This window comes from Ptiloglossa arizonensis, chromosome 8 (genome assembly GCF_051014685.1).
Source record: "Ptiloglossa arizonensis isolate GNS036 chromosome 8, iyPtiAriz1_principal, whole genome shotgun sequence".
Taxonomy (NCBI): Eukaryota; Metazoa; Arthropoda; class Insecta; order Hymenoptera; family Colletidae; genus Ptiloglossa; species Ptiloglossa arizonensis.
Genome location: NC_135055.1, coordinates 17,382,470 through 17,395,790, shown reverse-complemented (window position 1 = coordinate 17,395,790; position 13,321 = coordinate 17,382,470). Strand labels below are relative to the sequence as shown.

The following is a 13,321-nucleotide window of genomic DNA, read 5'->3' as shown; positions in this document are numbered from 1 at the left end:
GCGTACTTATGCACGCTGTCCATGGATCGAGAAACAACGAAACGGTAAGTTTCGAAGAGCTCGATTCGGGACTCCCCTTCGTTTCGAAGACCTTCTTTGACTCTTCTTCTCGGCGCGTTCCGAACCGGCAAGGCAAATTGGATGCTTCCCTAATGCCCGGATGCTTCAAAGCTGATATCACGCTCCTCCCCGTTTCTCGCCTGGCGCTTCACTGTTTCCAGGTTCAGCTCGGTTCGTTAGTAAATTACAAAGAGATGCTCGTGATTTGGCCTCGGAGCGCGCGATACAATTGGTTCGCGATCAAAGAAGAATCGACGTCGAAAATTCGAGACTCGAGGAGGTGAAAGAAAAAAAAAAATTGCTCCCGATCGATCGAACGAAACCGTATTACGAAATTACGGTAAAATACTCCGTCTCGAAACGCGAACGACTACAAAATTTCGCGCGATCGAACGACTGTTTTCCAATAATTCCCCCGCTATAATATAACGGTTTGATATCACCGTGATGGACGTGCGGAAGGATAACATGAGAGAAGAAAAACGAGAAACGGAGAACGATATCGACGAACCGTGAGAATCGAACGATACGTCGATTCGAATTCATTTTTTTGTTTCTTTCTCGACGTTAATCTTTTTTCACATTTTTTACCCAGAGAGATTTTTACATTGTCAAGTTACATCGTTGGTATCATTCTCAGAGATTGAAAGAGGTACGATGAAATGATAGAAATTCTGCTCGAAATGTTTGACCACAATGGGTCCATTTGGACCCAGGTGTGGTCTCCACAGCGATCCCCTGAACCGCTGATATTACGAGAATTGAACATTGATGGACAACGCATCGTTCAACGTAAATGCGTGGGTTCATCAGGGTCTCGAGTGTGTTATAACGTGACTGAGAAACTCGAGGTTCAATTTTCGAGCAAGATGGTACAGCGTCGTGTCGTAACTAGATCCACTTGCTGGTAAAAGAAAGAACTAGGTCCTTGTGCTTCAATCCAAAGCTCCTTTACCCCCGAGACGTTTAATCAGGCTAGTTGAGCAAAAGTTTCAACCTTTGGGACTTGTTCCGGAACGGTGAGTAGTAATCGCCGAAAAATGGTAGCGTAGCGGAATACAAAGGGGAATTTCTTTTCCACATTTTTTTTTCTTTCTTTCTTTCTGTCTCCAGTGAGCCAGGTTTTTTGCGAACCTGTGGAATGCGGAGGGACGATTTTTCCGGAAATCCCTCCCCGCGGGCGACGTGTACTCCAGATTTGCGTGTTGATTGACAAACGTGGTGTCTCGTTGCAAAACGACGTGTCCAGGGACACGGTTCGCGAGATAAATCCCGAAAATGCAAATCGATAGAATCGATAAAAATGACGGGCACGGGTAACGAGAGAGTAGAAAATTTCTGGGATTAAAAACTTAAACGTGTCGGCGAATAGTGCCGGTGCGTGTGTACGATAAAATGTGCCACCCATTAGGATAATTGTTCGCTGGAAAACAATTTTTCAAATTCGTAACTGGCCACGTTTGAATTCATCGACTCCTTCCACCGTTATTTCATTCCTCTTCGAGAAGGGTAACAACGATACGGATGTTAGTTTTTCGTTCTCTGTTTTTGCCAGGAGTAACGATGATCCACTGGCGAACAATGCATTCTTTTGTTCGAGAGATCCGAGCTGGTAATTCCATGTGAAATTTTTTCCGAAAAGTATCGATTTCACTTTTAACGATATTTCGAGTTTCTATCGTAAGGGTGAATAATATAGTTCTATCGCTACAGAATTGTTGTCGATTTTGGATGAATTTCGTTCTCGTACACACTGTCAAATTAACTGAACCTTCGCCCTTAAATTCCCCAAATTTCTCAAATCATTCAGCTAGAATCCTTTCGTTGAAATTTCCCCAAGAACTCTTCTGGAATTCATACTCTTTTCGAGTACTCTCCATACTCCCTTCCAGAATTTTTTCAATTATTCCAAAAGTATGAATTTTTATTTTCATTTTAACTGTATCCTCGTCTCCGAATTTCTGGGCACAGTCTCAACCCCTTCGTCCAAGTCCCCTAGAGGTGAGCCAGAAACGGTGTTACAATGACAAACGGACCTAAAAGTCGGCGATAATGTACCCGAAAGCGAAAAATAATCGTCCGCAACGGTACATTTCGTTCATCCCTCGACCACGCACAGATCCACTTAGCCATTCTTATCTCTTCCCGTCACGTTTCCGCTCAAAATGTAAAAAGCGTCTGTGTTTCTTTGGAACCGCCTACCGTAGGTCAAGTAAATCGAGCGTAACGTATCGCCCGTGCTTTTTACGTCGGTCGTTATCTGACTGCCATTTAACCCGCGAGGGGGTGCTATCTTCCCTCTTTCTTTCTTTTTTTTTTTGGAGACAGGAAGGAACACACCCGTAAAGAAGCCCCAATCGTACAAAATGAACGGGGACGAGTCATATCTGCGCCAGCTACTCGACTCGTGTCGCGTTTCGAGACGCTTTCAGCGCTTTAATCTATCGTGGAACAAACCGTTGGTCGATGAACTCGCGTCATAACTTTCGGGCGGAGAAGCAATCGTGTATTTCCAGACATTTGGAAACGCGATGAAGGACGGGAACACACTTCTCGCGGATCGTGTGAACTCGAAACGAATCGAGCGAATTGGATCTTGAAAGCGATCGAATTTTTCGGAAATTTTGAAACAGGACGAAGAACGAGTTGAACACGCTTCTCGTGGATCGAGTGAACTCGAATCGAATCGAGCGATTAAAGTTTGAAAGTGGGATTTTTTGGAAATTTTGAAAGTGGTCGAATTCTTTTGAAATTTCGAAAGTGGTCGAATTCTTTTGAAATTTAGAAAGTGGTCGAATTCTTTTGAAATCTAGAAAGTGGTCGAATTCTTTTGAAATTTAGAAAGTGGTCGAATTCTTTTGAAATTTCGAAAGTGGGCGAATTCTTTTGAAATTTAGAAAGTGGTCGAATTCTTTTGAAATTTAGAAAGTGGTCGAATTCTTTTGAAATTTAGAAAGTGGTCGAATTTTTTGGAAATTTCGAGCATCGTAACGACACATGGATCATTGAATAGAAGTTTCGTTAATTAGTAGTTCGAGCTGGATATTAAATTTATTACTATATCGGAAGTATCTGAATTGTTTTTGATCTTCGGATTTTGGTATTCTTCAAGATTGATGAAAGATAATTTTCATACGATATTTTATTCGATGTCAGTTACTTTTGTACTCCGTGACGGTTTGGCGTTTGTTTGTTCATTTTCGTAACGACCGAGAGCTTTCTGACACACGTTGAATTTATGTTTATGGAAATATCTACGACTGGAGTTGCGATACGGACGAGGTCGCAGTGATTAACTTTTCTTCGGAACGATGGAAATTCGTGACAACCTTCGTAAATTGAGTAAAATATTTCGACACGTATTATCAAATGAACGTAAATCTCGTGACCATCCTTGGTAAGGTATTTAAACAAGGATTATGAAATATGGAACACACGTAATTAATCTTAGTAGAATATTTGGACGAGTATCATCGAATGCAGAACATTAAACTCACGATCGTCTTTGGTAAAGTATTTAAACAAGTATTATTAAATAAAGAATACAAATCCAGTAACCATTCTTGGTAAAATATTTAAATGACCATTATCGATAACGCAACACAAATTTCAAGATCATCTGTGATAAAATATTTCGACAAATACTAGAACACAAATTCTACGACTATTCTTGGTAGAATATTTAAACGAGTATCGTTAAATATAAACCTCTCGCGATAATCCTCTGCACTTGAACAAATACTGACACATAGAGACTCTTACACAATAAAAAAATGAGGACAAATGTGATTTCTTTCTCCATCGCGACGAGATAGGGAAACCATGCTTGGTCTCATAATGGGATGGCACTTGTAATATCAGTTTGTAGCGTGGTCTGATTTACGAGCTACGAGCTGCAGAAATTTATGCGACACTCGTATCGTGTGCACTCCAGTTACAATTTGCGTTGCGTAAAACGTAACACGACACTTCCTGTTTTCGAGAAATTCGATTATCGACGTTGTTGCACAAAATTGAGAATCATTGCCCTCGCGAGAAATGCCATTACGAATGTTTTCTCTGTGAAAAGAAAAAAAAAAGATCTTCCTCGATCGTTGACAAATCGTTTAGCCATTTCCTCATTTCGTCGAGTTGCTTCCGTACGGGTAACGAGTGAAAATTCTCTCCGTTGACAAATGCATAGAAAAGTTCCCTAAGCGGCTCGTGAATATTCCATTATCGTCGCGTAGCGTGCGAAATACCTCGAGCGTTGTATTCGACTCGTTGAGAATCGAGAACCATCGATATTTCTTTGGAGCCGAGATTTTTCGTCGGAAGCCAGTAATGAGACATCAATGTCACGAACAGTCGAAGCGTCCTTAACACTTTTAACAGCAAAAAACATCGCTCTGGGTATTTTTATTCCTATTGGTTGGATATGGAATTTTACAGTCCAATTTCAACGAAATTCTACGCGCACATTCTGAGAAATACGAACGTCGATATTCACCAATGAATGACCGTGTCAGATTTTACACAATTTTAGTACTCTCGGAGGTTTGATACGTTTTCTATTCAAATCCAAGATCGAAATTGAAATTAAAATTGAAAATATCTTAGAAGGAAAACGTATTTTATTTTATATTCAAATTCTATGATCGTTAGATTGTTTGTCAGTATACTGAAAATTTCTTCGATCAGCTTCACCCATAAAATAGGGATTTGAATTCATCTACTAAAATCTACTTCCCGAAGAATATTTTATTTTACCTTAAGAGTTTCTAATTGTTATTAACCTTCTTAAAATTCCTTTAATTATCTTCTCTGCGTTAAAATAGGGGGGTTAAAAAGATTATCTTCCAAAGAGTATCTCCCGAAGAATATTTTAATTTATTTAAAGGTCTTTAACCTTTGTCAAGCTTTTCAAAATTTCTTTACCTTTTCTCTACATTAATATCGAGGATTTGAAAAGATAATATTCCAAAGTGTATTTTCCAAAGAATATTTCACTTAACTTTAAATGTCTCTCATCGTCGATCTACCAATCTTCCGAAAACTCTTTCGATTATCTCCGACCTACATTAAAACATACATTTTGAAATGATTACCAACCAATGTGTATCCTCGCAAGACTATTGTCTCGAAGGACTCGCGGTCGCCAAACAGAGAATTAAATGCATGCTTCATTACCACGATGGGATTTACCATTGCGTCTTAGGGACAAACGCGTGCACTTAAGTGCACGACCAACAAGGTGAACATAAATCAACCTGCCTTCAAGGCACGGAATGGCTGGTATCCCCGGGGTTAATTACAAGCCTGTTACATTGAGCTGTGTTTACAGCAGTATATTTACGACATCACTCTCAGTCGCTATACAGCGATAGAACAAACATCAGTGACACTGGCCTGTGTACCGACGACACTGTGCATATACCCCTAAGTGATAAAATAAATTTCAAAGAATCGCTTTATCCGCGACTGGGAAATAAGATCGCGACGGTTCACTGCTTACCATGCAACGATAAGAACGAGTATTCAAATTCCCGCGCGCATTGATCTGCGAGCATTTTCTTTCCGTGACTCAATGGACTCTGTGTATATTTCTCGCAAACGTGTATGTTTTTTTCCGTCGTTTACAGTAGCGATATGTACACAAATATCCACGTTGAGAATAAATTCCGTTGGAAACTCTTCGTCAATCGTTCACCAAATGCAGAACACTGTCCCTGGTGATACCCAGTTGCCTCAAAGTAGTTCCCAGTTGCTCCAATCGTCTCGGTGAGTAACTGAAATCGAAAAACGAACGCGGATTGCTTATCGAGCGACACCGGGAAAGGCAGAGAACCCTCGGACGTTTTACAGATCGTTTTACCCGCTGAGAACGATTTTATATCCACGTGGAACGATCCTCGACATGGCTGTGTCTAACAGCTGGTAAAGTCGAGCTATTGGCTCGTCTGCGGATACATGGACCAGGTAAACGGTGCCACCGTTCAGGGATCTGACTTTCAATCGAAGTTCACCGAGTTCTCCCGTTGGTTCGTTGATCTGATGCAAAATTGGCGGCTGGAACAGGGGAGACACTTCAGAAAAGACCTTCGATTGTTTACATCGTGTGGATAACGATCTTGGTATCGTGCACGATTTGTCTAACACAAAGTGATCGATGGCTGGTCAGAATGTGACGATCGAAAAATATTGACGAGTGTCATCTATCGATTTAATGTACACAAATGTCATAGACAAACAAAAATAATTGTCATGTATCCATTTGAAGTTCAAGGTTTTGTCAGTTGTTATATGCAAGAAAATAAGTTGTCATTTAGGAACATAGAGCTGAAAGTTTCGTCAATTGTTATACGCGAAAAGTAAGTTGACATTTAGAGCTCAAAGTTTCGTCAATCTTTTAATGCAAAAATTAGGTCGTTTTTTATAAGTTCAAAGCTCAATCTTGGGTCGATTGTTTCGTGCAAATATTAAATGAACGAAACTTTCGTTGAGAATTGAAAGAAAAAAAGAAAGAACCAAGGATTGAAATTAATATTAATGTTAAGTTTCCTTACAGCGCTTTTTTTCACCGACGTCACGCATTTCGCAGCGCGTAGATTTCGTTTGGTAGCACTGGTCATCGATTTCGGATTCGAGAGTCGCGTTGGATCATTTTTACCAAAATCCATGGCCCTACTCGTCCTGGTTGTCGACTTCGATTTGATCGATACTCGAGAATTGGGCAGACTGGAGGATCTCGTACGATGTCGGGCTCGATCCTGCACGTTCTCCAAGTGACTGTGAACGAAGGTACTTTGAAAAGGGTGTACTATTGACGAAAGCACGAAACTGAAAATTAGAAAAGCATTTCACCTTATGAACGGTCTGGTCGATCTGTCGGTGGAGCTGTAGTAACGTCTACCGGAACTTGGAAACCTTAACACTCCTCTCGACGTTAGAGATCCTTCTTTCATACAGATATCAAAGCCCGGCTTCGTAGCCAGTTCTCGCTTGCAAGGAACAAATTCGAAGTGAACATTTCTTTCGACAATTTTCGTGCAAGAAATTGAGAAAGATAATTTCGGTTGAATTTCTGTCTTTCCTCGTGGAATTTTATTAATCATCGCTTGCAAGGAACAAATTCGAAGTGAAAATTTCTTTCGACAATTTTCGTGTAAGAAATTGAGAAAGAAATAATTTCGGTAGAATTTCAAAGAGTTTCTGTCTTTCCTCGTGGAATTTTATTAATCACCGCTTGCAAGGAACAAATTCGAAGTGAAAATTTCTTTCGACCATTTTCGTGCAAGAAATTGAGAAAGAAATAATTTCGGTAGAATTTCAAAGAATTTCTGTCTTTCCTCGTGGAATTTTATTGATCATCCTCGAAGGATTTCATTAATAATTTGATCATTTTACCGAGCTTTTATTTTTCATTTTACTTTTACACGAACTGCTTCGATCGAGCGAACTCGAGTTAAAGAAAACACCAGGTATGAAACATTTGTTTATTTTTGTCGCGTTACTTCTTTATTCAAGCGGAATTGTTAATTCTGAACAAGTGTTTCACCGTCACCGTCTCGCCTGAAGCGATTACTTTCTCAATTATTGATTCATTAAGAAAACAGGATAATTTCTCGCGACAACTCGTCGTACAATGAAAATAATTTTATAGATTTCGACGTCACGTTCGAAATGATGGATGGTCATCACCAGAAACGATGATTTATCGATTTACCTTCTCTTTTCGGTTACTCAAACCCAGCTCGGCGTTAATGTGCGACTGCAGATGGGTGTCGGAACAAATGTTGTTGTGCGACGCCAGAATCTGCGAACGCAGAACATACATCTCGATGGGTGGTGTATCAGTCCTGGGGCTTCTCGATTTCACCGATCTGTCGACGTATGGAATTCTTAAAAATTATACAAAAAAACTCCTCCTACCTGACTACGAAATATTACGAACGAAAATTTCGGAGTAGAGAAACGATACCCGCGAACCGAATTAAATAAACGGTTACAACCGAACAGAGAATTTTTCTACGGATAAAAATCGATCGAAAACGTCGAATAAAATTTGTCGTGCAAAGCTTTATTTTCGAGAAAATCGATTTCGAAGCTGCGTGGGGCACGCGCGCGCTTCACTGATAAGCTTTTATATCAGGACACTCTCTACACTTTCTTATCGCACGTACAGGGAAAGTATATAGAGTCAATAATAGGAAACTGGTATTTTTCGTGTGGAATATTTATTTTGATAAAATAATTTAATAAATTGTGCTCCAAAAGGTTCAGGGTCAATTTTCTCGATAACGAAGTCCTGTGCGAAGAAACGTTATTCCAAGTTTTCGATTTATCTTTTAGTGTAGAATTAATTCATTGCACGTGAAACTCGTCACGGTGCACCCTGTATACGTGTAGAATGGAATACCTAGCTGTCGAAGATGCCAGCGGCGTAGTAAAATCGTTGTTAGATAAATTATCCTTCGAAAAAGAAGGACGACGACCCGACTTCTGGGGCGCGGTGCTTGGCCTACGAGCTTCTCTCGATAACAGCGTGTTATCAGCCCGAGGCTGTTTCCCCAACCGATAACCATGACCGGGAAAATCGACGGTGTTACCCAAGTACATTTGGTGTCTGTGATCTTCCACCTGATAGGACGTAACGCGAAGCAACGTTAAATAAAACATTTCTTTCAATTCTATACCCATGAAAATTTACCGAAACATTGTCCAATATGTATACTTTCAACACACGTACGAAACATCGATATTAAACATTCCAAATAGTCGAAAAAAATTCTCAAATATCATCGTTTCTTCCAAAAATAAAAACAAAGGCAAAAGTAAAAATTTTATGCTCGAAAAATTCTGAAAAACATCCAACGTTACATTTCGTCCTCGAAATATTCTCGAAAACGTCACCTTGAAAGGTACTCCATTCGGATGGGCTTGTTGCAACTCGGAGGGGAAATAACCATCCAAAATGTCGCGAAGAAACGATATCGTCACTGGATCGTCGTAAGGGCGCAATATTCCGTCTTGAACTATCATTCCATTTTTGTAGAATTTTAAAGGCATGCAAGAAGTGGTCTTCAAACAATTGTTAAATAACACTCGATTAATGTCTTCTCGGCGAGCGGCGTAGAAATTGATAAACGTTCGATTATCTCGTCGACTGGGTCGCGTTCGACGCTAACCCGTACGGAGAAAACGAACGCCTGAAACGTACGTATCTCGATCCATTCAGCGCTATGCGATAACTCGTAATACACATCCAGCGATCGTAATTCGTATTTATCGTGTTGTCGTACGCGCGTAACCGGGAACCATTATCATCAACCTTCTGCGTTACATCGGAATGCATCGAGGCCACGGCGCGATCATCGAAATGCGACAATCGGAATTGCCACGCGCAATTACGAACACAATCGGAGATCAGTTATGCGTAAAATTAAAAGAAAAGAATCCGCGCGAAGGTATTGTTCTTTCGTCGGGCAATCCGTGATCGTGAATAGTGCGCGATGGTGCTTGCAAGAATGGAATGTTCCTTTCTTTTTCTTTTTATGAGGAAAGAAAAGATTTTTTCTCTCTCTCTCTCTTAAAAAGAAAAAAAAATGAAAAACGAGAAAAAAAATTCTGGGGAAACGGAGAGCAGATTTACTTTGAATGTGGCACTGTTTCCTTTCTCGTTGTGTTGCACGTAAACCTCGCCCTTTCCCGCGGCCAAATTGAGCTGATCGATGTTCTCGATAATCTGCTCGTAACAAGTCCCGATATAATTACTAAAATTCATCGGTAACTGATCATTAATTCGATTCGGTTAGCTGGCTCGACTTAAATAGCCGCGTATACTCGATTTACTTGGTGGCCGCTTCAGGGCTCTTGGGATTGTTCGTATCACCGACCCAGATCAGACCATAATCGGCCAAGAATTTCTGTAAAACGAAAACACGGTAATTTCGTATCACGATATTAACACGATGTAGTCACATCGATATCGCAAATTCGTATTAATGTTTCGTTTCCACGTAGGCTAGAAAGTTTGGTAACTTGATGAGAATCGGGACCGGAGTCGAGCACTTATCCAACAGAAGTATTGAGGTTTGCTCTGAATGTAGAAAATGATTAGAGGAAGAGAAGAAGGTGCGAAAGTCGAGGTGAGACAACAAAATATAGCTCGATACTATTACACGAGCAAATTTTTTTATTTTTATTTTCTTTTTCTTCGAATGAAACGTCTACCATTGTATTTGCAACGGTTCTCTCGATTAAACTGAAACCGAACACGTTACAATTCGGTTTGAATTTACTTATTTAATAATTCGTTAAATATCGTTTATATCGTTTGTATAAAAATTCGTCAAATACTATCGAGTTATAGTAGAAATTCACAAATTTATCGGTGAAAGTTATATTGATAAAAAAAAGTTTCATCGACGTATCAGTGTTATGTGTTTCAGTGATATTGCTCGGGAATGAGCTTCGTAACGTGTCAAGAGAAATCCCCATAACGTAATTTTTATTGTATATGGAAACCGTGCTGTAGAAGAACAGTCGCAATTTTTACACGGTGTTGTAGGAAGGTTGTCTCAATTTTTGCGCAATGTTATTTATACAAACAACGCTTTACGTAGCAACCTGATTCGTATAAAATAGTTTTGATACAACAAAGTACAAAAATTGCAACAGTCCTATAATAAGGTTTCCATATAGCTCGACAAACAGACAGCCCTCGTATAACACGAATATGTACGTCACACTGTCCAGGTTTCGTTCGATTCGATTTCGACGCAATAAGAAAATTAATTAACCGTGTTATAGGAGGGTTGACTGCAATTCAAGATATAAAACAATCAACCTCCATCTCGTAGATTTTGTGCTCCAGCACGAGGCATCGTTTGTAAAGGTATTCGGAGTGGTTGGTTTGTATACGTCGTTGTTGTTGCTCTTTCTTCCGCAAGGTCTCCTGGTTCTTGGTCTTGGCTTCCCAGTCCTTGACCTGCGTCAATTCGAAAGTCATTATCGAGGAGGAGCGAGGGAAAGTACGAACGAAATCAACGCGTGGAACCTTCCGTTTCAGTCGGCCGATCTCTTGGTCCCGTGACTTCAGCTGGTCCTCGTTTCTCTTCAGGTCGCTGTGAACCTTTTGCATCTGAGACTCGACGAGGTACAGCTGCTTTGTAAGTGCGTTGATCAGCTCACTCTCTGGTAAGGGAGGAAAAAACGTATTGTTTCAAGGTTGGACAGATCAATAGAACACTTAAAATCGGTACATTACAATCTGTCATTGTATACTATAATAATTGGTAGACAAAAATGATCGCACGAAAGAATGTTTGCATAGTGGAACAAGTTGTCAGGACTCGAGTTTATTTAGTACTCCAAAATGGAACGAAATGTATACGGAATCTAAAATCGAACAGAAACAATACCGTTCGATCCTTCTTCGTTTGAACGAAATTAAATAAATTAAATTTGTGCACGTTGATTAGATAATATATTTCCTTATAAAAAGAATTAATTATACTTTCCAACTTTGACAAGTTGTCAGGACTCGAGTTTATTTAATACTCCAAAATGGAACGAAATGTATACGGAATCTAAAATCGAACAGAAACAATATCGTTCGAACCTTCTTCGTTTTAACGAAATTAAAGAAATTAAATTTCTGCACGTAGATCAGATAATATATTTTCTTATAAAAAGAATTAATTATACTTTCCTCCTTCCGGTGAAAAAGTAAAACACGAGTACGCGCAACAGGTGAGGTCGTAGACGAATTAACCACCTTCCTCGTACCTTCCTCGATGACAGAATTATCCGACACGAAAATATTCGACCGATGGCTGTTGCACGGACTCCAAAATTTCCTCCCTCTGCTGAACGTCGTGCTGGAGGTCTAAAGAAAAAACTGACAAAATATTCTCCTACGTGCGGTTGGTTCAACGACATACAATAACTGCGACAGAGGTGCGAATAATAATTTCTGAAACATTAAGTAGTAGTAAGTAACGACCCAACTACCGTTTTATCAATCTTCTTGCCGTACAGGTCAACGTCATCTCTTGGGTCAACGTTTGTGTCATCCAGAGTGGCGTTTGTCCCTCTTTCCAACACTTTCTCGTCCTCCATTATGTAAGTCGATGTCGATGAAATTCGTTTCAGTCTACGAGTACACAAACTATACTATAACCTAAATACCCTATGTTTATAAATTTAACAATGTTATATTTCGTAGTTACGTCGTTTGAATTTTAAGACGCGTATGCAATTCGAGGGGTCTATTCTCGATGGTGTTAACGCGTGGAAAATTGTTTCGTTACTTGTGATTGCTGTTCTGGCCCGATGGTGAGGTGGAAGAACATTTTGAAACTTTCTTCCGCGGTCGTACGGAATGATTCGGTTGACTCATCGCGCGTATAATGACATTTATCGGTGAGTTTCGTTGCGTTCACATTGGAAATTTTTTTGCCGAGAATTCCGAAAATATATCCAGCTAACGACGTTGCATTCGGAACACAGGAGGCGCGAGGTGAGGGATTTAGATCGTGAACTTCGTAATTGATGGCGATACGCGAGTCGAACGAGTTTCGATCGATATGAAGTCGGTGTCGATCGCCTTTTCGAGGTACAAATTTTTCAGAGTAAAAATAGACCTGAACAGAAAATTTATTTCCAGCATGGACCGAAAACAAATCACAAGACAACGCAAAATAAACCAGTCTGAATGGAGTAGAATACTTTTTCTCCTCGACTGATGTAAATTTATTAAAGTTATGACTTAGATGTGTCGTAGAAACATTTGATATTTTTGGAATTTTATTATATTTACTATCTTTCAAATAAAGAAACAATTTTCTTCCAACTACACGAGCTTGGTCCCGTTATATTTGTCGCAATTATTTCTTTGGTAATGTACGAGCATATATACGACGGTGGGGCAATTTTAAACATTTTGTATTTTAAGAATCCTTTCGTACGCGGTGGAGATCTTATTAAATTCAGACGAAGGAAACGTGGATTGTTAATTGAAAAAGGTTGGAAAATACTGCTCTCATTGAGCAAACTGCACGCAAACTAATTAAAACCTCTGCGTTTCCAGTTATTTCAATTGTTCATGGTGGGTTGAAAAATATTCCACCGTGCGTATCAAGATGTGAAAAAGGTGGGACACTTTTCAAGTCACGGTGTTCGAAACGAGCGTTGGCGTTGCACGTGAAGTTTTTTTTTTTATATTTCTTTGCTCCGAAATTCACGATACCGGGTGGCCTCGACGAAAGAATTTTGATTG

The 13,321-nt window shown here is 39.8% G+C and overlaps 1 protein-coding gene across 1 annotated transcript; it reads right to left on the bottom strand.

Annotated features, from left to right (window-relative positions):
- Positions 1-5,689: 5,689 nt before the first annotated feature.
- LOC143150266 (uncharacterized) lies at positions 5,690-12,503 on the bottom strand. The gene is made up of 14 exons (XM_076318417.1): positions 12,354-12,503; positions 12,055-12,196; positions 11,830-11,929; positions 11,099-11,235; positions 10,889-11,029; positions 9,892-9,965; positions 9,692-9,812; positions 8,953-9,120; positions 8,459-8,679; positions 7,766-7,922; positions 6,904-7,040; positions 6,606-6,828; positions 5,915-6,108; positions 5,690-5,828 (listed from the first exon to the last, which is right to left on the bottom strand). The coding sequence occupies exons 1-14, from the start codon at positions 12,440-12,442 to the stop codon at positions 5,738-5,740; spliced, it is 1,995 nt and encodes a 664-aa protein (XP_076174532.1). The 5' UTR covers positions 12,443-12,503; the 3' UTR covers positions 5,690-5,737.
- Between the last annotated feature and the right edge of the window lie 818 nt (positions 12,504-13,321).